The sequence below is a fragment of the Anastrepha obliqua genome, chromosome 4, assembly GCF_027943255.1.
Source record: "Anastrepha obliqua isolate idAnaObli1 chromosome 4, idAnaObli1_1.0, whole genome shotgun sequence".
In the NCBI taxonomy this organism is placed as follows: domain Eukaryota; kingdom Metazoa; phylum Arthropoda; class Insecta; order Diptera; family Tephritidae; genus Anastrepha; species Anastrepha obliqua.
The window spans coordinates 35,912,445-35,938,189 of record NC_072895.1 but is presented as its reverse complement, the minus strand read 5'-3'; the positions used below and the strand labels follow the sequence as shown (position 1 = coordinate 35,938,189).

Genomic DNA, 25,745 nt, shown 5'->3' with positions numbered 1-25,745 from the left:
ATCGTTCCAAATGGTTTTACGGTAAATAAATAATATTATTTGGAAGCTTTGCGATGTTTGATAGAGAATGTGCCTGGGAGACGTCCCTATTTGGGGAAAAAAACTCGTGAACCTTGCATACTTTTAGAACACTTTTTTTACCAAAAACTCGACAAATATCATTGAACAATCGCCGTATTCACTGGATTTGGCCCCCTGTGACTTTTTCCTTTTCCCAAAAGTCAAATTGGCACTCCGCGGACGCCGCTTTGAGTCGATAGAGACCATTAAGAAGAATTCGCTGAAAGAGCTAAACAAGATCCATCCAAAGGCGTTTAAAAGGTGATTTGATGACTAAACTAATCATTGGCCTAAGTGTATTGCTTCGAATGGAGCCTGCTTTGTAGGCGACATAATAAATTTTGCTGATTAAACCATTATTTTGCATTTGATTGAACAATTCCCGGTACTTTTTTGACAGAATGTAAATCAGCTGTTTGATTTTTATGGAAAATTATTTCTTATTAAAAAACTAAATGTAAACTTTTCCGTATGCTTAGTTTGTAACTGGACTGCAGCAATCATGTGGATTCCACTGTAAAAAAGTAAAAAAAGAAACGCTTTGATTATAGCGGCTGAAACTGCTCGTACATAGGTACAGCTATATGCATAATTATGTACTTAAATATATACATATACATATTTACATGTACTACGTATTGCTTCTGGGTAAAATTGCACTTTCTCATACACAATGAAGCTTCCATCTAAAGCAACATTCAGAGATGAGTATTTATTTGATCTTCATATTCTTCATACTTACCAGTGGAAGCATACAACTACAACTATTATGAGCATGCAACCGAAGACGAATGCATTTATTTGCTAAATGGAAGCAAGAAGAAAAGTTTATGAACGAAATCCGTAATAAGGCAAGATCATGAAGTAACAGTAAAAGCTCTGTTATTATGTTCTCACTCTTCTTATGATGTACTTATACAAACATACCTACTCATGCACATGTGTTTAGTGCACATTTCTGCTATCGAATATTATGTTAAGAAAAGAGAAAATAACTGCATTTTTTTCTTATTACAATATTTAATACATTTTGGTTTGCACGTTACTTACTTCAATGATTGTGATTAATGGTCCAACATAATGATTTATTAATTACAGTTACCTCGCAAGGTTCTTTGCATATTATCTGTTATATGTACGTATGTATGCATATATTATAATCTAAAAATACAGTAGCTCAATGGAACCTTTAAAATGAATGATTTATTCAACACCAGCGCTGGAGGAAAAATCTGAAATTTCCCAATGACAAGCAAACCACTTTAACTTTGTTTCAGAGTAGAAAGTGTTCTCGGAAAATATTATGATATTTGGAAATTTGTTTCTATTCATTCGATTTGATTATATTTAGAAATAATTTCCAATTCCAAATTTATTCGAGTTATAGCGGTAACCATAATTATTTAGGAATTGTGTGTTAATAATTATAATTAAACTCGTTTGCATTCCATTCAAAAGCAATACAAAATTTTAACCTTATAAATTTTGAATGTTGAATTGTGTGCAATTTGCAGTATCAAAGCTATTTTACTAATTTTTCCTTTATATTGTATGCTTTTACTTGCCCTCACCACAATTAGTTCATACCCCTACGATTTCCCCTCATATGCCTTTGCGAAATTATAAGCACACTACTATTTTATGAACATCCGGAAACATTTTGGTCAAGTATGGTCTTTGTTGTAGTATGAACTACTTATGTATTTTTATAGAAAATAGTGGTGTATAATTTCGCAACGAGGTGTATACTCGTATGAGGAGAAATCGTACGGGTATGAATTAATACGAGTAGTGTTTAGGTCAAGTAGGTATATAAAATTAGCAAAAATACGGCTCACTCTGCTATGTCTTAACCTTTATTGTATGTATTCACCTTTATTGGTACCTTATTTTCATAAACGAGTCATTGTATGAAATGTATGAAAATGTATGAATGAAATAAATGCTACCCAATTATTTAATTTTTTTTTTCATTTGGAGAGAAAACAAGGATTTTTGATAAATTTTCTGTACATATATAGAAAATAGTACTGAATTTTTGTATTTAAAGTTACTGCAAGCGCCATGTATGCGCACATTTTTCTCAAAGTTTACATAGAGCATACGCAAAAGAAAGGGGCGAGCCATCGGTTCACCATTGCATTGATATTCCGTAACCAACTTATCCAATAGGATCCGTATTTTGGCTTTTTTCTAGATTGTTCGGATCAATTTTGCCATCGGAATAATATGTGGACAGCACAGTAATGAAATGACGTTTTTTGGAACGTATGACGCATCCAAGCATGCGAGTAATGTTCGTATATACTTTCCGTATGATAAAATGGCTTTGTCTTCATATCCATCAACAGAGGGGAAATTGCTTTTAGACTTTTGCTAATCGTGTCCACGATAGTCACCTGTCGGTTTCTCAATTTTATAGCATGCTGATGAGAAGGGAAATAACTAACAGCTGTTGATGAGTTTGAACTGTCTCAGTGGTATTGTTGCTGGAAAACTTGGATTGTTATGTTTCTTATCCTCTCCCTCATAATTAGGTGATTCTCCTTTTGAACGGTAAACGTCGACCAAAGTCAAAGGAAAACATGTAATTTCGTCATATCAATAGGCAGCAAGCAATATTTGTAGGTTCCATTTTTCGGGAACAATTCTTTCTATTATAAATAACTGAAATATCGGAAGCAAATGCAATGTCTCATAAGAATAATACTCGTAATATACAGATAACTAAGGCATGGAATTAATTTAATAAAAAATAAAAAATATGTGCGTAAAAAATGCACTGAAAATAGAAAAAATAAAAGATTTATTTTTACTAAAATACACAATTAGGGTTATTTCGTTTAAATTCTAGAAAATGAAACTTTCTCTGTTTGGCAAATGTTAGCATGGCGAGTTCATATAAGGTGACAGCAAAGCAGTAGCAGCAACAAATTTTTAAAAATTAAATATCAAATTAAATAGCAAATAGTTTTTTATGAGGAGCTTTTTCATGCCAGAAATACACTCGGAGGTTTGTCATTGCCAGCCGAGGGATAAAATACGTGTTTAAAAATTAAAAATAAGCAAAATATGCAATTATGACTAAAATAGGGATGGTATTATTGGATTTGAATGAATAATGAAATGAAATTGTAGAACAGGGATTTATAGTGCTGTTTTAAGACAGATTTCCGGCTCATTTGCCAATGTAAGCTTGAAGTTTCCATATTTATTTGTTCCTTTTTCGTACGAATGTGCGTTTTCTATTTTGTTTCCTCTGGGATTGGGTTTGTTATAAGCATTTATATTGAGCGTAAATCCCAAATGTGTAAATTTTTGTTCATTCACTTGGATTCGTAAGCTCCTCAGCTACTCCTCTACAAGTGTAAGTAAGTGGCTGCGCCAGACTTGTGATGGCTCTTTTCAGCATTTACTTCGGTACATAACTGCAATAAAATCTGCGAATGTTGAAGTTAATACATTTCTACTTATATGGATAAAGGGATAGAAAAACACAGAGTTACGATTCTACGTAATTTTGGAGTTTGCCTGTTATAAATGTTTTTCCCATGGCCACTATTGCCTTACCCATTATTAATTGGTACTCTTACCGTTTCTTCTCATATACACTTCTTTGTAAAATTGAAACCACGTCACAATTTTTTTATAAAATTTTACAACAATAATAAAGTATCATAACGTAATAATATAAAACAATGTAACGCAAAGACTCTAAATTCTATAAAAAAACATTTCGAAAATTTCATCAGAACTTTAAACTTTCTAATCAGAAATTTTCTGGGGATGTGGTATTCCTTTTATATACCTATTTAATTATTTACTTTTATTTACTTAGTCCTATAGACTTGTAAAACATTCAGGAAATTAAAATTTTCTTACATTTGGTATAATTCGATACATTTTTATAACCTTAACCACTTGACGCTCGGTTTTTTTTTCTTCACAAAAATGTAACCAAAAACATTACTTTTATTTTGTATTTAAAAAGTTTATATTGTTTATAAATAAAAATAGTTTTATCAATTCAAATTTGGCTTTATAAAATATTAGAAACTAACTGTGTGTGTGCAGAAGCCGATATAAATGACAAGTAGGAATTGGTAAACAAAATTCATTTGACGTATGTATGTAATACAAACATGTCGAAACCTGCGATCACCACTCGGGTTGGGCCGTTAGAGCATGTCCACCGCACACGAGCGCTGTTCGTTCAAAATCATTAAGCGGTTAATATGATATTTAATATATAAAGCATTGACAAAAGCATTGGATAGCATTGAAAAATGCCAATAGAAGTTAGACATTATAAATAGAGTAGAGAGCCTGTGCAATGTTAATAGGGGGCAAATAACAAGAGTAGATAATTCAACTCCGAGCTCGTAGTGAGCTGTGCACAAAAAAAAAACTGGTACGAGTAAGTGAAGTTTTGAAGACTGCAATAGGCTACTTTAGAAGTAAAGATAAATGGCGTGTGTCCAATGCTAACACTTTAAAAGGTGTATCTCCTATTATTGGTATAGCCCATTGAATTTTGGTATAACAAAGTGCAAGTTTCTAGTAACTACAAAATACAGTTGATTTTTGAGAATTTTTTTTGCTGAGGTGTCACGAGTTTTCTTCCATGCCCGAATTTTTTTTATATGAGAGTAAAAGCCATGCACCGTCACTATTGTATTTCGCTTTTATGTCAATCAAATAATAATACAAATATTAGCAAATATGTGATTTTTTAAAATTTTTTTATTTTTATTTAATTTTATTTTACGAATTTAGTTGCCCACAAAATACACTGCACAGAGGACCAGATGCAAGTAGAAATCCAAATACCCGATACAAGCAAATATGATTCAAATGCAAAAGCACAAATATATCTAGAGGGTCTCAAAGACTATCCAAATGAACGTTGCCAGCCTCAAATAAATGAACTTCAGGCAGTGTTCCGGCTTTCTTTGACAGATTTTTACGAGTGCGGAGTCACACGGATGGTGAATCAATTGACGGTAAGAAAATATTGATTATTATTACTTACACAAAAGTTGAGATAACTTAGTAAACAAAAGTGCGTGTCGCATAGTACACATAACAGAAGTGAAAGTTTCAAGGCAGACAAAGAAAGAGGGAGAGACCCGAAAGAGAATGAGAGAGAGGGAGAGAGGGAGAGAAAGAATATATATCTAAATAAATTCACAACATTTGCAGAGAATACAAATAGACTAAATTATATGTAGTAATAAAGTAGTCATCGAACTTTGAAATTACTTTTATACAAACTGTATATGTACACGCACACACATATGTATGTATGTAGACTCATTGAACGAAGAATTCGCAATGTATTTGCACATCCATAAACACATATCAACAACTAGAAACTATCTATTGGAAGTTTTCGAAATCGCATCACTCAATTGAATTCCCCAATTTCCCATCATATAATACCCGCAAGAACATGCATACATATATTACATACATACAGACATAATTAAATACAAATTTGCATATTCTGAATAACACTAACATACAGATTACGAGTACTATCCAAATAATCTCCCTAAGCTTAAGGATGTGCTTCTTTCTCACTCCCTTGTACACTTAGTATTCACTTATACACACATACATACATAGTTTTATACATATTTATACGAGTATAAGTTATACTAGTCCATCACTAAATATATAATATATAAGGTATAGCTCTTTCTCTACTTTTTCTCTACGTTATATCGTTTTTCTCTCTCGCGGAACAAAAATGCCCAAAACGTTGCATTGCCTTGAAATTTTACTCTCCATTCTCGCTTGTCCATCGACGCCTAAGAAGTTTCACTTCAAAAAATTATTTGGTCCAAACCATATACACAAAATTAGACTAATTTAGATAATCCTTTTCTGAAAAAAGGACTACCTTCCAGGTATGCGAAAAATGATATTGCTCGTATCTTCCTGTTCATGGAAGTCAATCACCGAATAGGGCAGAAATTCTGCCATTTGGCACAGGCGGATTTGAACCTTGAATCAGAGGCTGTTCATAGGAGCAGCCATAATCACCTTGCGAAATTGACGTTCAGCTACTACTTGTAATATCTCCGAATGAATAGGAAAAATGTCTTTAGTAAATTCCACGAATCCTCCCCAATTAGCTCTTTAAGCATTTGTTCATGTTCATACTTGTTTCAGCCATGCGGAGTTTAGGTAGATTTAGACAAATATTTACATACATACAGTGGTTCAAACGTCTAATCGTACATGCAGAGGGCTCATCTTAAATATTAGTTTTAAAAGAGAAAATTGGTTTAATTTAAAATAATATACACTGATTTTATTTCATAATAACTTAATTTATCTCGTCATATACAAAAGTTTTAAGTTTTCACAACATTTTCTTAAAAAAAAACAAAAACAAACAAAACAAAAGAAATTCGTGTCCAAACGAATAATCGTACATAAGGAGACGTCGACTGGATACCGTTATCCTATAAGCATTTTTTTAAAATTGTGTTTTGCACTGGACTATAAATAAATTCTTATTTAGTTATCCAGATTGCTTTAAGTGATAAACTTAATCGGTACGTAATGGCACCCTCAGGAAAACAGACAACGGTAGAAGAATGAAAATTAATAATTAAATTGCACGAATCCGGAAAAACTTTTAGAGAAATCGCAGTTTTAGTAAATAGAGCTCATTCTACCGCGCAATATATCATTAAAAGATATAAAAATGACCTTTCTATTGTAAATAAAAGTCGTGTTGGCCAAGGCAAGAAGCGCGATGAACGTTTGATTTTAAGGGAAGTGAAAAAAATGCTTTTGTAATAGCAGTAGAAATTAACAGAACATTAAAAAAGAGACTGATAAGATAGTTTGTGATGAGACAATCCGAAATGTTTTGAAAAGAAACAATTATCATGGCAGAATAGCACGAAAAAAGCCATGCATAAGTCCTAAAAACAAAAAAGCTCGCATGAAATTTGCTACAGACTATATTACAAAAGATATTAACTTCTGGAAAACGGTAAAAACAAAATAAAATTTAAATTATTGGCACTAAATTTCTTTTTTGACAGGTATTATTCACAGACGAAAGTAAATTTAATTTAAAAGGGTCCGATGGAAAGTGCTACGTATGGCAAAAACCCAATGCAGAATTTGATTGTAAAAATACAAAGCCTACTGTGAAACACGGTGGTGGATCAGTGATGGTGTGGGGGTGTGTTTCGAGTTCAGGTGTTGGAAACATTGAATTTATTGAAGGCAATATGGAAAAATACAAGTATTTAGATATTTTAAAAAATAATGTGAAGCAAAGTGCCGAGCGTTTGGGGATAATAGACAATTTTGCTTTCTACCAGGACAACGATCCGAAACATACATCAATGGTTGCGAGGATGTAGCTTATTTATAATTGTCCAAAACTACTCCAAACCCCCGCACAATCACCTGATCTTAACATAATTGAGCATGTATGGGAGGAATTGTCTAAAAGATTAAAGGACAAAGTCTTTCGAAATGTTAATGAGTTGAAAGAAACTCTACGAACTGTGTGGTATAATATTTCACCAGAAGTATGTAAAAACTTAGTAGAATCGATGCCAAAACGTTTCAGTGCTGTGCTTAAAGCGTAAGGACTCCCTACTAAGCATTAATTTTAAAAATATTTAGTTTGAGAGCATAAATTCAGTATTGTACGATTATTCGTTTGGACATGAATTTCTCTTGTTTTGTTTATTTTTGTTTTTTTTTTAAGAAAATGTTGTGAAAACTTAAAACTTTTGTATATGACGAAATAAATTAAGTTATTATGAAATAAAATCAGTGTATATTATTTTAAATTAAGCAAATTTTCTCTTTTAAAACTAATATTTAAGATGAGCTCTCTGCATGTACGATTAGACGTTTGAACCACTGTACATATGTATCGGAATATTAAAACTAATAAGAGAATACGCTTTAGCACTTCCTACAGAAATTTTTATTTCCGTCTCTACACTTACAGACATATATACATATGTAAATATTACTAATGACAATGAATCTGGTTTTATTTCATCATCATCATTAATAAATCGTAAATCACAATCCTTGATTCGTTGCTTGGGTCGGTATCTTTTGATGTTATTAGTTATTCGATGCTGTTGTTGTGAATTCGCGACAATGAATACTGGTATAAAGTTGTCAGCCTTAGAACCTGCCCTCTAAGAGAGCCAGATCACTCACTCCATTTGTTCTCTTTCCATCCACTAGGGTTTCCCACGTAGTATGGTTCTCCATCTCTGGTTGGGGTTAACAGATTTAAATTGGGAGATTGACAATAAGAGGTGATCTACTTACATATGTATGTATATAGTACATCAAGTGTCAAGATCAGTATTCAAGTTGCATATTACTTTCCTTTGCGACACAAACAACCACTTTGAAGAAAATTTTCTTAAATTGGGTATAAAACACAATTTCAAAGAAAGAAAGAATATTAGGAAGATGGCTGTGGCATCGCCTATTTTCGTATAAATCTATGTATCACCAAAAGCAACAGACTGAGTGCGAGACTAGAAGCTACTGACTTGGTTCTAGTGGGAGTGGAAGCGGAACAAAGTGAGGGATTGGAATATGCTTTTTTATAATAATTTGTGATTATTATTCATTTTAATGCCTGAATAAAACAAATAAATCTATATATGTAACAGAGCTGTGCATTCATTCAAAATGCGTTAATGCATTAATTGTACATTAAGACAATCATTTTAATGTAAAAAACTCTGCCATGCATTCATTTTGAAAATTTAATGTTTAATAAAATGTTAATGCTTAATAAAATGTTAATGCAATAATTATGAGAAAATAATGCTAATGAATTTTTTATTAAATTATGCAAATGAAAGCTAATGGAAAATTTTAATGCATTCAAATGCATATTCGTTTTTCTCGTTTCCATTAACAGAAATCATTCTTTTATTATTTTTATTATTAGTTAATATATTATTACTACTGAGTATTGATAAGGAACCAGGCAATTAATGGATATCACCGAAACACAAAGCAGTTTAACCCTTTTGTGTCGCCGCTCGAAATGTGCGATGTACTCAAAAATCCGACTCTTAGATGGTCGCCGATAAAAATTTAACAAATATTACAATGTGTGGAATAGGCGGTTCTAAGTAATTAACAGAGCCGTTATTTGCGGATTATTCCGCTCTTGGTAATAAGAGAGAAGATTTGTTTCCGCTCTTGTTAATGAGATAGAGTTTTTGTTCACGGATTATTCCGTCGAATGATGCAAACGGCTAATTGATGATGTTTCTTCTTGTATAATTATTGAGCTGTACTTGTCAATATTGGTCTGCTCATGAAACAAATAATTTGGAACAAATTAAGAAGTTTTGGTGTTCATATGTATATCCAAAAAACTTGGCATTTCATTTTTAGGGGAAATTGAAAGATTTTACTGGATACATACATATTTACTTGTAAGAATTTGCAAGTGAGAAAAACAGCTGATTGAACTCAAATTTGCGAATTGATTCAAAGTTCTTAATTTAAAGAAATTTTTTTATTAAAACATAGAGTATAAGTAAATATATTCTAGACAAAATTTTTAGTTTATTTGAAATAATATATTAAATAGGAATCGGTCAATGACAACGAGGTATGAACTTCTAAACCATAGCCTCCATTCACCGTTGCTGCAGTTTTGAAAATACAAATCGAAAACATTGAAGGCGTCTTTTGTGTTTCATACTTGTATGTACTTCTCGGTTATTAACTAATTTGGCAATATACATAAATGTATACATAGATGGAAGCAAGGAAAATATGAAGCAATGATGAAGATATGATTGCCACAGCAATACAATTGCTAATGGCATGCTCTTCATTTGACAACGATGATGAAGTGGAGCAAATTATTGTGGACAAAATAAAATCATGTGATGCGAAGTTCGTTTTGCATTTTAATTGCTTTATTTTTTTTAATTTAATACAACTTAGCTCAACCGAAAAAATTTTAATTGTTGTGATTTTTTCCGCCAACAATTTAATTAGTTGTTCGTAAAATTTGCAACCTGTTACTGGTTTGTACTTTTTTTATATTTTTCTCTTTGAGTGCAAATTCTCGGAAATTAAGTTACTGCCTAATTTTTACGTGAACAGACTTATTGTTCCTCTATTGTGATTCTAAATTTGATATTGCTTGGTTGTCATTATATGTAATTTATGAAAATAAATGTATTCTGTATGTAACTCAGTGTGTTTACGAGTATGTTCTCTATTATTATTATTATTAGAATGCCATTACGCACTGCGACCAGAGCTGATCTATTGTGAAAGGCCTATTTTTGTAACCCTAGAGTTTTAGGCTTTTTAAAAATTTTAGCACAATTTTGGGTTTGTTGTTCCAAAGATTGCATGCAGATAATACGATACCACCAAGGTGATGAAGTCTCTGTCTGCCCAACGCAGGGCATTCACAAAGCACATGCTCTGAGCTTTCTATGTCCATTTCGCAAAAGCGGCAGACATTGGTCTCAGATAGACCAATATTATTTATATGATACCTCAGGCTGCAGTGACCTGTAAGATATCCTGTTAAAAGACGCAGATCTACTCTGCTTAGTGAGAGAAGCTTATCAGATATTCCTTTGTTGGGACTTAGGAATAGTTTGGCTTGACGCTGAGCGGCACAGTTTAGCCAGTGTGCAGCAAATTTTCTTTCTTCCCATTTCCTAAGGAATTCATTAATGTGGCCTTTTGTGAATCCACAGAAAGGCTCAGGACCAGTAAGTTGCATATTTTGCGTTTTGCATATTGCAGCGTTTTAATAACGTGAGCAAAGAATTTTTACTTCAAAATAAAATTAGTTAAGGGGTAACACCACTGTACACGCGTAAAATAAACACGATTTTTAAAGAATTTTTTTGTATAGAAGGAAAGGGGAAACAATCACTCTGATTTGGGAAGTTATTACTTATATACTAAAATCCAAAACTACAAAGTTTGATCGAGAAATTTTACAAAATGGCGGCATTGGAGACATTTTTGTAACGTGGTTTCTCTTGAAGGAGCTCCGCGGCACGCAGCACAGAGGGTGCAAATTTTAATCTGGAACAAAGAAACATTTTTTTTCTTAATCTAGATAAGGATAGCTAGAGAAACACGTAGGGGATTTAAAAAATATTAATTTTTGTGGAATTAGCAAGCATTTGAAGGAAAAAACTCTATTTTGGACTAAAAAAACGGCACTTAAATAATTATAACAATCGTTTAAATTAATCTATCGAAAATCCCCTACGCTCTTCTCTTAAGAAGGTTATTATACAGACGTAGTGAAAAACCTGATTAAAAATATTTAAAATTGTTTGAGTTATGCTGCGTGCCAATTTCAGAAAACGTGTTTTGAGAAAAACGCGTTTAAAGTTTGGAAATTTGGAGAAGTCGTTAGGTAGCAGTCACTAACGCTTGGTTAAAAGCTTAAAATATTTATGAAATAGACTTCGGTAACGTATAAAACTTTTTGTTCTGTATTTTAAAAGGTTCAAAGAATTTTTTAAGCTTATAAAAAAAAATCAATTTTTTGAAATTTCTACAGTGGTGTTACCCCTTAATATTGTTTTTTTTTTTAATTTTTATTTTCTTAACGCATCAACTTATTTTATTAATATTAATTGGAAAATTTTAATATAATAATAATGCAAAAAAATGTGATTAGCATTATTTTCCAGAATTATTGCATTTAAAGTTTACTAGTAACGCCCGTGGTCGACCTGGACCAATACCAATTCTCACTGTAAGCAGTAGGTTCAATTCAATTTCAATTGAATTACATATATTACAAATTGTGATAAAATAAGTACATTTTTTTTCAAGCCCTGAGCGATCCATAAAAAATATTTTAAGATTATAAAATTTCCATAGATTCATTTGTTTTTTTCACATGATATGAAATTAAAGTTATTTAAGTTATGGGAGGTGTCACCCTTCTTTTTCAATACCTATCAGTGTTCGCCATAAGTACGGCATTCGTAATTTATGTAACTGTGCGAAATTTCAGTGCCTCAGCATAAGCAGTTCTAGAGAAAACTTTATGAAGGTTTCTATGGGATATACTACGCCCCTTTTAACAATACCTAGCACTTTTCATTATGAGACTGGTGATAGTAATTTGTGTAACCGTACCAAATTTCATAATCTTAGCTTTTGTGGTTCCGGAGGAAAGCGATTTGAAAGTTTTAGTTTATATGGGAGATGCCACTTCTCCATTTATAAAGCCTAACACTTTTCACCATAAGTACGGCATTCGTAATTTATGTAACTGTATGAAATTTTAGTACCTTTGCATCATTTTCAGTTTATTGGGGAGATGCCACGTTCCCTTTTCCAATACCTGCCACTTTTCACCGTAAGTACCGTATACGTAGTTTATGCATTCGTGCTAAGTTTCCGCTCCCTGGCTTCATTGATTTTAGAGATGTATTGGTTTTCACATTATAGTCTATATGCCAGATGCCACGTCCTCTAAATATCGGGCTTAAACTTTTCGAACTAAAGGAAGTCAATTCCCTCAAATTAGTGTCATGTTTCATTGAAATATGGCGAACGGTACACTCAAAAAAGGGGTTAAATATTTTAGTGCGGTGTATTAATTTAATGAATTAAGCATTCGATTTTCAAAACTATTGCATTGACATTTTTATTTGCATTAAATTTCAAAAATTAGTGTATTCATGTTTTACTTAACTTAAAATGCTATGCATAAAAAAATTAATGCACTTTTCACAACTCTGGTATATGTAAATGTACCTACTCGCACATATCCATTTTTAATTTTATTTCAGTAAAGCTTAATTACTCACTCATAAATAAGTACGTTTTTATTTCCTAGGGCAAGAAAGTGTATTATCACAAGATAATTATCGAATCCAGTGAAGGCAAGGAGATAGTAAGCGTTAAATGTATCACAACTGAGCCCTTTTACAATGCGCTTATGATGAACGTCACCAAGCGTGAGCACCATGGCGTTGTGCGGCGCGATGTACTGCCGGCTGGATTTCAGGAACCAGAGTACGTCATAAATGTATTTATGTACATATATAAACATATACTTACATTTGTGCATATGCATATGTATAAAAATAAGCATAGTACGCATTTTAATTTGTTTGCTTAATGTTTCATGTAAAGGGATTTGGAGATTACGACTTCCCTCACAGAACGTGCGCCTGAACCTCGCCTATCGATAGGCGTCACTCAAAATGGCAAAAAAGTCACTGGTGACCTGACAGTTACTCCGGGTACACCGCTGACAATGGAAATAAATTTGGACCGCGATTCTTCTCCTGTTTATGGCTTAGGTGTGAATTATCTGGAAGTAACTGACACTCGTCAGCTCTCCGAAACCATAGTGTTCAAAGGGTAAGTAGATTACATAAAGGTATTAAAGTGTAAAAACGTACCCCTAACAGAAGTTTGTAAAACTTCACAGTTGCACAGTGGATCCATACCTTTTCGAGAACTTCAACACCATTGATGGCGACACATTGACCGCGAAATTCAAGGCATTCAAATTTCCTGACTCTTCGTACGTTCAATTCCGAGCCACCGTCAATGTCTGCCTTGACAAATGCCTTGGCACACAATGCTCGAATGGACAAATCGGTTATGGGCGCAGAAGGCGTGATACATCTGACATTTTGACTCAGGGCTTGATGGATACAAACAAAGTGTACGAGATATCGTTGGCCATGTTTATAAAAATCAACGATATTGACGGCGTCAATCGCAGTAAGTCCATTGGTGTTATTCATTTCTCAGCTAAAACTCTTTTCACTCTTTCACAATATTATAAGTAAATATTCTCATACATACATATTTACATACTTATGTAATTTTGTCGATTTTCAGATGAAGTACTCCAATTGGAGGAGAAATTGCGAGAGTTAAAACTGGCCAATCAGCGCTTGGCGCGCAACAGCCGCGTTCATTTTGGCGAATCGCTAAAGGCCTTTGAACAAACGCCAATGTCTGTGCCCGCGTTCGTCGTGGACGAAAGGGAGCTTACTCAGGCCCAACTTAGCACCAGCAGCGCTACTTACAGCAGGTCTTTGGAATGGTTGCTTCCACTGCTAGGCTTTTGCACTGCCGCTTGTAAATTTATGTAAAAAACCATTCACCCTACAACCCAAGTACGACTCAATTTGTTTATGAATGCTGCAAAAGCTTTTTGTACTCTTTCTTACAACAAAAGTATAAAAAGGAGAGGATGAAGTAGTGTTCAAGTGGATTATCTGATATAAAATTGTCGCAGGAACGTAAAAAAAAAAATTCAGGTTGCATTGGAAATTAGTGTATGTATGTAGATTTTTACGAAATGGTATCTTTTTACATATGTGCATAAGTATGTGTGTAATTACTATTAAATCTGAGTTAGAACGTTTACAAATAGTACTTATCAACTGCCATCAAAACTTATTACAATACGTATGAAATATTATTGAAAATTATCAAAAGTTTAACTAAAAATATAAAAATAATAATAATTAAAGGAGACGAATAAATGTAAGAGATAAGTTTGGCAGCTTAAAATGATTATTAACTTTTGCAAATAAGTAAATTTTGCACCTAAACAGTCTTTTATAAAAATGAGTATTTATCTATAAAAAATTTTAGCAGTTTTTAATGCCGATAAATTTTGTTTCTAACAATTAAGTCACTACTAGTCTACTAAGATAAAAAGTTATAATTAAGTTAATTGAAAATTAATATTGATAATAAACAAAAATAATAACTAATAATAATTGGGCATTTTAATCTTTGAGCATACGAATTTATATACACTCATGGGCAATAAAATAGGTGGGCAATACATTTTGATCACTTTTGGCTATTTCTCTTTTGTCTATTTAGTTTCTATTAGTTTTTCAGAAAAGTAAAGGGGGTTTGCTTCAGTCGAAGTTTTAAAAATTTTTTTGACATGAATCGATATGAAAAAAAAATAGCACTGCAACAAAAGTTGGAACCCCCCCCTAAATCTGAGGGTCTGCGCACGGGCCTGGCTGTATCAGTCTGCGACCCATGTTTCAGCGCCATATAGGAGCACGGGCAAGATGAGCGTCTTGTACGCTGCTACGCATTTGCTTATAAAAGTGTAACCCATTATAATTTGTATAACCTATAAAAATTATGAAAATTTTCACCGAAATTTCATTTAATTTTAATTTTAAACTTTTTAATCAAAATTTTTGGTATGTAGTTAAAAGCCCAATAAATTTTAGAACGATAAAATGCAAGTTGCAAGTAGCTATAAAATACCGTTGATTTTTGGCAATTTTTTTTTGTTTTTGCTGGCATGCGTGATGCATTTTCTACCACACAAAATTTGCTCGACAGTTCTTCGACACATGTTATTGGCAAAAAACTAAATTGTGGCTTGGGAAAACTTGATGATGAGATATTGCGTAACAACGTTAAAGAATGCCTCCCACTATAGGGATAAATGCACGCTTCCGATCCTTGAAGTGCTATCAGAGAACATTGATATATAGAGAAGCTTCGGGAACGAAAGGGCAGGTTAAATGTCAAATGCTAACAAAACACGGCTAAGAAATTTTTATAATTCTAACACCACAGGGGAAAAGTTAACATACGACAGTTAACATAGCTGAGCGTAGTCAAGAGTCGTACATGAATGTTCTCTGGTGCTATTGATGAATCTGGTGCTGGAAGATACACGAATAATGACTACCTCGCATATTAGTATATTAATTCAAAAGGATTGTTTCAGAAATAACTGCATTCCCATGAATTTTCATATCACAAACATGATATTTTCCAGATTTCTTCAAGCGAATTGTGCTCAATTTTCTTTTCGCCTATAAGTATGCAGCAGGTTCACTTTTTGCTTACCATTTAATTTGCCTGAATGAATGAATTTACTTAGTTTCAAATTGAAGTGTTAGTCAGTCGCATCACTTTCAACTGCAGCCCTCCATTCAACATAAAGGCTTCAACATACATACATATGTAATATGTATAATTGAGGTTTAATCAGAACATGATCGGCAGACGGTTAAAAAAGTTATTTTTCAATGTCTGGTTAGAAAACATTTTTCAGTTAACTTTTGATTCACTTAATTTGTAGCTGCCGACTAACGGTTAACGGTTAAGCAAAACAAAAACTGGCATCTAATAGCAAGGAAAATAATAAATTAGATTCTGTTTTGCTATCGTTTTGCAATTTTCTTCAAATAATGGAGCAATGGGAGCGCCTTCGGCCTTTTAATTATTATAGCTAATTTCTGTGTGTGAATAAATGCGGTAGTGTGGTATTACAAGACTCTCTAAATATTTTATTAAAATGCTCGTTCGCTTCTCCTTTTGAGAAACTTTGGCCATCCTTTTATTTTCCACAACATCGGTGTGTGCTATCAATAAATTATACATTTGTCAGCTGATATCTCGTTTTATTTTCTATTTTTATTAAATTGGTTTATTCCGTTTCATTACAAATAATCATAAACAAAATACAGTTGGTATGGAGTTTTCGTCAATTCACAATGAGATTTTGTGCATTCATTGCCGAACTATTCACAATGACCGACTAACCCGAAGCCAGCTAACCCGACCTTGGTGAAGTGGAATATTTTGTCTTCTTTTATGAAAAATTTTAAAATGAAAAAATTAATGAGTTTAATAAATAAATTTAAATCGGTGGTCTCTTATTTCTCAATAAGGAGATTCGTGGGAGGGGGTTTCTAGGAGTATTCCCTCATTAATCATTTCAGAGCAAAAATGGATTTTTAAGTTTAAGGTACAGAGCTGTTTTTCAGTGAGCATTTGAGGTTACGTGATGGTTTGACTATTTTATAGGGCAATACTGTTTATTGTTTTTAGCTGGAAACGGCAACAGTTGAAGTAATTTATATGGAATTATCTCAGGATTTAAGCGCAACTAATCCGGATCAACTACTAGACTTAATTCCTATAATTCGAGAGGATTAGGGGAATTTTCGATGGCGGCACTACCGAAAAACACAGTTAATATCTATTGTGAATAAAAAATTACAAACCTTTTAAAAAGAAGAGCAAGAAAGACTGAAAACAATCTGGAACAACGTGATGAGCACAGCAGGAATAAGTACTTTATTGCATTTTCTTAAAACTTAAATATACAAAAAGTTTAAAAATGCATTTTTACAATTTCAGATGAGAAGCAGAATGAAACGTTTAATTCCGACGAGCAGCCGTTCATAGCAAAATGAGGAGAACGTGCATATGATTTGCGGAGGATAAAAATAAATGCTCACATATAAATGACGTTGCTGTCGAAATGTCACTTATGTTCGAAATGGCAGGCAAATACAATGCGGTGGAGATCCAAAAAAAATTAAAAAAGTTTAGGAAGAAGTATAGGTGCATATTTGAAACTAACTATTTCCATATTACCCATTAACCATTTTTGCAGAGGAGGGAAAGAAGAAACACGTTCGAAATTTTATTAATTGTTTTGATATTTCGGAGTAGTTTGAGAAATTGCAATTTAAATTTTTTTTAATAATAATTTTTCAGTAACAGTGCAGCTAATAACCATATTTGCGGTACATGTTTTACTGACAAAACTATCCAATAAGCAAGTTAGCTGCTCACTAATTCGTGTAACAATCGTCTGTTACAATACAATTTTAATTAGATTAACCGCCACTGGAGTAACGCTGCCCTCATTTAATCCTATTAGAGAAGAGTTGGCTGTATTTGCTGCATACTTATATCAACAGAAAATTAAATCAGCCATGTTTTGAATGTAAGGATGATAGATACCAGGTTTGCTCGTTAGGTATGGTAAAAAAAAAAATTGAGGGGAACTTTGGATTCTACGTCATTTGTTTTGTGTTTCATAAAAATTAACTTTAGCTTGGTGACACACAAAACGAATGACGTCGGCATATCTGTCAAATTCGTTCAGAGCCGAACAACGGTATGCTATGTTGTACACCAGAGAACTGCACCGGCTCAGTGTAAAACATTCATACGCTTCGCTTGAACAAAAAAACAGGCCTTTGCGTTCAAATTATTGAACTTGTTCAAATAAGTTATTGTCATTGTTTATTTCAGCTCAATCAAATCATGTGCTGCGTTTTAACTCTCCGATGCTATCACCAATCGTCTTCATAGCAGCCGTTTCGGGTATTTGCTCGTTCGGCTATACATTCATTTTTTTGAGCAAGAATAAAAGGGCTATAGAGCCAAATGAGCCGGTTTGAACACGTATGATCCCGCATGAGTTTTTGCTTGTAACTAACGATAGCAAAGTAAAAGCAAAATTTTAAAGCAAAAACACTATATTTTCATATTTGTCTTTTTTTTCTTAAAACTTATAGTAAAACACGAAAGAAAATAATGTAAATAAGGAAACATTGCTGAAACCAACTAATCCTTTCAAATACGAAACGCAATTTACAGCGTACATTGTACGCCAACGCTCGAGTGCTCGAACATGTGCTATTTACAATAATGACAATTACTTCTTTGAACAAGTTTGATCGTTTGAACGCAACGGCCGATGCTAATTTCATTCAATGCTGCTTTTTGTTCAATGATTAGATTTGAGCCGAAGACATTAGATCATACGTGTTGACTGAGCTGAACTACGCGTTCGCCTGCATGAGCTGACTGCACATGACCAAATATTTTGGTTCAATTGACTGAATGTGAGCAAGAAATTTAACGTATGAACAACTCAAGAAAACAGTGAGCCATGCAGGTCTCTGTTGTACACCTCTAAAAATCTTTTCTCCATGTTTTGAATGGTATGCATTATCTATTCTTCTTCGTTATTCGACAGTCACAATAGCCTCTTTGACACAGCTGTCACTGCTGGTCTGTATACAAAACAGCTGTTGATGAATACAGATCTGTGACGTTTCCATCTTCAATTCGGTAGCAGATATTTAATTTAAAATAGTGTAATTTTTCACTAAACCGCTAAAAATTTAAACAAATATTTACCACTAAAAAGTACAATGCCCGATCTCGAATATTAGGTGAGCCCAGTGAAATCTAAACGGTTCCATTTACGTATTGCTTTGATGTCAAAAATATTTAATCGGATTATTTTGTTCGCAGGGCTTGTGCGCATATGTGGCACAAGATTATCAAAAACGAGTAAATCGCTGAATTTCTGTTAATGACTAAAAATTTAGTCTATGCGGCTTAAGCGGTCTCTTCAGTGGTGTAGCTGTAGTAGTGGCGCGAATAGCTCCAACTGAGAACGCAGTGATATCAATAGGTGTCGTACGGATGGCTACTAACCGAGCGGGGAGTATGTAGATACCCATCGGCGGCGTGATGCCTGCCCCATTTGCATGTATTTAAACTTGCCAGTGGAGCGTTAAATTCTAAACTCGGTTTTGGGAGATTGGTGAATAATATTTAGTAGGAGTATCGAACTATGATCAGCAAGCAGAACGGATGTGGGAGTTTCTAAAAGAAAAACACCTGCCTTGATTGCATATTTGATATTGACGGGGTTTTGGAAAAACATATATTAATAATAAACCTATAAAAATGGTAAGCTTTTTATTCTTAACGGAAAACGTTACGAGTGATAGAATGTTCGGTTTCAAAAAATACGTACACGTATGTGCATTACAACAAATGAGTGCCAACTCACTTTAGTGCAATCATTATTAGATTACAATAGAATAATTCCACTTACTCGCGTGTATTACACACCTGAAGAGCCACAGCTCGAAACCAAAAATATGCATGAATACGTGTATGTTTTTGTGTAAATATACAATAGCGTAATTAAAATAATGCTTATGTGTTATTGTGAGGGGAAATTAAAGTTTTTTCGTAGGATGAAAGCAAAAGCTGTAAAACCTTTTAGTTGTGAAACTTTGAGAATTGCTCTGAAAAGCGAAAAATGCCTAATTAGGTAGGTCTTTTGTCCATCGACATTTTCGAGTGCTTTTGTAATATATGTATGTATGGAAATCACCACAAATATTGTGGGTAGTTGAGGAAGGCGCTTCATTTTCAAAAACTAGGAAAAACTAGTTTCTTTCTCTATTTGAGCAATGGTAGTGTGTGTGTAACCCAGGACAACGAAACATTTTTTTTTTAGTTTCTATGTTAATTGATAAATGGTATAACTGCATTAACACGTTCACGCCGGTGCGTACCACCGGTGTCCCGCACAAGATTGCTTCATGAGGCGGCGTGTACCAGCGGTGGCCCGCACAAGATTGCGTCTTTAGGCAGCGCATACCACTAATGGTACTTTATTAAACGGTACCTATGAGATGAGATGCCATAAACGACTACCCTTATGAAAAAATTTCGTTTTATGACCTGCAATCGCTTCCGATAGAGCGAAAAGACTTAAACATTGCCGTCTGTGGGCGAAGACCATGAATAACAGCGCCGGCGGGAACGTGTTAAACATTACGCATAATGTTTGCCTAGGAATATTTTGAGTCCCAAAATAACTTTTGAAGATGGTAACAATTATTATATTTCAAAAACAAAATGAAAAAGAAATAGATCTTGTGTCAAATTTTTACACGACAATACGCCCAACTAAACTGTATATTTAACACTATAACTCTAAAAACGTATTTGACTGAGTTTGTGATATTATTGTGGTTCTATTTTCAGAAAAAAGCTGTCATATTCACCTGTGTAAAAAAAGAAAAGCATCTAAAATATTTTGGTATTATCGTCATTTGTGCCGGATTTTTATAACTTATTAAAAAAATTGGGCACGCATCACCGCAATAAAAATGCGAATACTAAGTGGTAAACAAAATTTAAAGCTGACAAAAACTTAAAGGCGCCAAAAATTGAATTTGATGCATTTCCTACCGGTTCAAATTGAAACTCCCACCTAAATCGCATAAAAATGCGTTCACGCAAGATCCTTATCATTGCTGGTTTTCTAACAACCTGGACTTTTATAACCTATTATTTTTTAATACGGAATAGTACCATGTACCCGTTGAAGGATCGTTTGCTCATCCAAAAACTAAATAAATTGGAACGTGAATCTCGAATTGAAAATAAAGAAAACAGTAAACTTGTAGGACAACTCATAGGCATTATAAAGGAAAAGATTACATCTGCTGACGTGGAGGAATCACAACCATTTAAGGAAACAAAATATCGACCAGTGGGCATAGTAGCCATTCCAGGAGAGCAGTCACTAGGCTTACAGGAACCGCGTCAAGCAAATAGCAATGAAGATAAGCGGCCGGAGGATGAGATAGGCGATAGTGGCAAAGGTCCACCAATCGTCAAACCGACCATGACTCGCATGCCTAACGGTGAGCCCGTTATACCGATATTAGTAATTGCCTGCAATCGCATATCTATTCGAAAGTGTCTGGATAATTTAGTGCAATATCGACCAAATGCTGATCAGTTTCCAATTATAGTGTCACAGGTGAATTTGTTCAAAATAAAACAAACTGTGATATTTTTTAAATTTGCGTATTTTTAACTTATTTGCAGGACTGTGGTGATCAACAAACGAAAAAAGCTATATTGAGTTATGAATCACAGGTCACATTGATCGAACAACCAGACCAATCTGATATATTAACGCCACCACGCGAAAAGAAATTCAAGGGGTATTACAAAATTGCGCGCCATTATGGGTGGGCACTAAACACCACATTTCAAAAAGGCTACGAATATGTCGTTATTGTTGAAGACGATTTAAACGTGGCTCCCGATTTCTATGAGTACTTTTTGGGAACACACACATTACTTAAGCAAGATCCGTCGTTATGGTAAATCGAAAATATACTCCAATTGGACGATTCAAATAAGTATAAATAAATGTGGATATTTACTCCGCTTAGGTGTGTCTCGGCCTGGAATGACAATGGCAAGGATAAGTTTATTGATAATACAAAGCCTGAAGCGCTGTATCGGACTGATTTTTTTCCCGGACTTGGATGGATGCTTACCAGAAACCTATGGCAAGAGTTGTCAGTTAAATGGCCAAAGTCGTAAGTTTCATTAACCATTTCGCAACCCTTTCGACAGCCAGGCGGCCATCAAATCAATGAAGGCAGTTATACTAAGATCAAAGTTTGCTCAGGAGTGCCTGGCAGCTATAAATGGTATTAGTGTACTTTTTGTTGTTGTTGTTGTAGCAGCTTACTGAACCCTGTCAGTGCAATGTAGATTACCTGTAGTCTTCGTCTAGCTCATCTAACGGTAGGCCCAGGAAACTTGCTGTTTCGACAGGTTGGGTTGTTGTTGTTGTTGTTGTTGTAGCAGCATAAACAATCCCCATACTTACATACGGGGAATGCTGCTGGAGTGACAGTCTTTGGCCGGATATAAATCCGGGTCGTTTCGGTAACGTAGAACTGTCTGTCGTGGAACCGTCGACAGGTTGGGTCTTCACGATCAGCCTTCCGGGACATAGAGATATTGAAGGAAATTTCAAGGCCGATGAGCTAGCCAGAATATAATCGTTCACTGCTTGAAAACAGAGGCAAATATTGGAATTCCTATGGCAACTTGTAAATTAGGGATAAAAATTCTCTCCAGGATGCCCTCTCGAAGGTCGTGGTTTAAGTCACCACTCATTGGTTGTAAGGTAGGCATTCTTCTAGGCTAGGAGTATTTTCGCTTGAACACTGCAGAAGTTGTAGAGACGAGGAAGAAGTAGAAACAGTAGAATACTTCCTCCGTAATTGTCCAGCCTTGGCTAGGAGTAGAGCAAGGTTGTTAGGAAAATACCATTTTGACTCTCTTACGGAACTAGTCGGTGTTGGAATAAAACCTATTCTACGCTTCATAAGAGCGTCTAACTGGTTCCATGATGAATAAACACTAAGGTTCCAGTACACAGTGGTACCACAACGGACCTTCATGTCTCAGTGAGTTGGCAACTTACCTAACCCTCGCAACGGGTGCCGTGCATATACGTCAGCCACTTTTTAGTCCACAGAGGCTAACGTCGCTTATACATGGCAGTCATTTATTAGTTTACAGTGGCTTACGCCGTCTAGATATGGTAGTCACCTAACGTTTTGTAGTGGCAGCGGTAGAGTTTATTGTTAGAGAAGTAAAAAGTTTTGTATGTGAATAAAAGCAACACAGAATTGGAAAGTCCAAAGTATGGTACTGGTGCGCCGTCGTGAAAGGGTTAAGAAGAGTGCATAAATATGTATTTTCTTATTTTTCATTTACCCATGTGATATTAAACTATACAAATTATTTGCTCTGCCAGATTTTGGGACGATTGGATACGCCATCCCGAACAGCGAAAAGAACGAGCCTGCATCCGACCGGAAATATCGCGGACGAGAACTTTTGGAAAAATTGGTGTTTCGAAGTGAGTAACGGCTTTCCAAAAAATTTCTGTGGATCGTTTGCATCAAAATGTATATGAAAACTTTGTACTTTTTCTTCCAGTGGATTATTTTTTGACAAATATCTCAAGTATATAAAACTTAGTGAAAATTTTGTAAATTTTTCTAAAATGAACCTAAGCTATTTATTAAGGGTAAGTTGGGAGCTTAGCCACGTATCAAAATTTCACTATATGATGTTCCATTTTTAGGAAAACTATGATCGCATATTTTTGAATGACGTTTATTCTTACCCTATTGTAACATACGATGAACTACGCAGGAATCTCATTACTACCGATGGACCCGTTCGAATCCAATACACAACCAGAGAGCAATATAAACATATAACATCCATTTTAGGGCTGATGGGTGACTTCAAGGTGACTATTATTTACTTTTTTGTTGAAATATAATTTGTAAATATGAAATTTTTCTCTTATGCAGAGTGGAGTACCGCGCACCGCGTATCATGGCATTGTTTCGTTCTTTTACCAAAAGCGTCGAGTGCACTTGGCGCCAAACGCTAACTGGAAAGGCTACGATCTTTCGTGGAGCTAACAGAATATTATATTCGTTTTGAATTTAAACTAGACAGCAAGTTTTGAGAGCTAATATTTTTACTGTATAAAACTAAACATAGCGTAAAGAAGTACCACAAACCATTGTCATATGAATTTTGTCAGAAGTGTTTTTTCATACATTTTTATCTACTATATGTCTCGTACTCCTGTGCAAAGTGTATACATACATACCAAGCGGAATTTGAGGATGTGTTAAATATTTATAACTAATAGCCACAACCAAAAACTAAATTAAGTTAGATGCGTGTGAGTGTAAAGTTTGAATTTGAATTTGAATTTGTTAGTTTTATTTATATTTTAATAATAATATATATGATTTACATGTAAAATAAAAACGACTACTATTTACACACACTATCATTTCTGTGAACTCGAGAAAACTGTAAAAATTCGTGCTCGAATTATTTTTGCTCATACGATAAAGAACTAATTATATATAGTAGTAATATGCTCTCTAAAGGAAATATGCGATGTTATTTTGGGGGCTTGCCCTCTGTCATAGGTAGCTAATAAGTTTGCCAATACAAAAACTAAGATTTTTGTTGAATACAAGCGCATTTGTGTTTTTTCCTATTTACCAAGTAACAAATTGTTGTGATTTGTATGTGTATTCCAAATAAGATTTCTTCCAGAATGACATTTAGTTGATACTGATACGTGACATATTTTCAATAATATCTATGCACCAAAGTATGGAACTTTGTTTAAAATGTATCAGCTGCGCCACCAAAACTTATGTATATATTACAGCGTGCGATAAAAATAAACTACGGGAAAATTCATATGAACGTGAAACTATAGAATTTATATAGTAATGCTGCATACTCAATTTTTCTCAAAATACTAAGTGTTTAAGAAATATGTTTAAATACTTACACTCACTTACATATACTCTGCAACTTGTTGTTGTTGTTGTAGCAGCAAAAACATTCCTCATACATGTACGGAGAGTGTTGCTGGAGCGACAGTCCTTGGCAGGATGTATAGTAAATCCGGGTCGTTCCGGTAACGTAGAACCGAATGTCGGGGGAACGAACTTTTTGTTGTCGTTACAGCAGCTTAAACATTCCCCTTGCATGTACGGGGAGCGCTGCTGGAGTGACTTTTCAACTTGTTCTTGTAGCAGCATAAATATACCCCTTGCATGCACGGGAATGCTGTTTCAGTGACAGTTCTTGGCCGGATATAAATTCGGCTCGTGCGGTAAAGTAAAACCGACTATCGTTGGAACTTTTTAGCTCCGTTCTTCCTGCTGTTTTATAAAAAATGTAAAAAATAAAAAATGAACTTTCCTCCTATGAATTAAGGGGGTCTTCTGGTCTCCAGCGAAAAAAAAAATCGATTTTTTTTTGCATAATTTTGTTGTATGTGTATGCGAGAATACGCCACAGAAAGGATTTTTTGAAAATCGCATTTTTTCACATTTTTCTGGGCACAAAAGTGTACCCTCCTCCGGCCGTTTTATCATAAACTTTATCTTTAAACGCGTTTCCCCGAAAATCGTGTTTTTTAAGCATTTTGGTCACACTTTTCATAGTAGTTATACTCCGATTTCAATGGTTTTGGTCTTAAAAGGTTCGGAAAACTTACCGCTAAGTTTCCCCGTGTACGATTTTTGAAATTTTTTTTCATTCCATTTTTATAACCTTTTAAAGTTCAAAAAATGAGCAAAAAAAAAATTTTTTTGCAAATTGTTGCATAACTTTTGAAAAAAATTTAAAAAAAAAAATCTGTCACGGGAAAACTT

General features: G+C 34.2%; 2 protein-coding genes across 3 annotated transcripts in view; both read left to right on the top strand.

Moving 5' to 3' along the window:
- The window catches only part of LOC129243751 (uncharacterized), a 76,032-nt gene extending 61,189 nt beyond the window's left edge, over positions 1–14,843 (top strand). For both annotated transcript variants that reach the window (XM_054881025.1, XM_054881024.1), the window contains exons 3-7: positions 4,837–5,063; positions 12,932–13,110; positions 13,231–13,461; positions 13,532–13,830; positions 13,951–14,843. In XM_054881025.1, coding sequence (XP_054737000.1) covers positions 4,837–5,063; positions 12,932–13,110; positions 13,231–13,461; positions 13,532–13,830; positions 13,951–14,207 — 1,193 coding nt within the window. In that variant the 3' untranslated portion in view covers positions 14,208–14,843. The remainder of the gene's footprint in view (positions 1–4,836; positions 5,064–12,931; positions 13,111–13,230; positions 13,462–13,531; positions 13,831–13,950) is intronic.
- Positions 14,844–18,941: 4,098 nt separating this feature from the next.
- Positions 18,942–24,555, top strand: LOC129244947 (alpha-1,3-mannosyl-glycoprotein 2-beta-N-acetylglucosaminyltransferase). Its single transcript, XM_054882872.1, has 9 exons — positions 18,942–19,085; positions 19,168–19,611; positions 20,704–21,487; positions 21,556–21,836; positions 21,909–22,058; positions 23,294–23,398; positions 23,479–23,569; positions 23,627–23,797; positions 23,862–24,555. Exons 3-9 carry the CDS (start codon positions 20,948–20,950, stop codon positions 23,973–23,975), a joined length of 1,452 nt encoding a protein of 483 aa, XP_054738847.1. The 5' UTR covers positions 18,942–19,085; positions 19,168–19,611; positions 20,704–20,947; the 3' UTR covers positions 23,976–24,555.
- Positions 24,556–25,745: the final 1,190 nt, after the last annotated feature.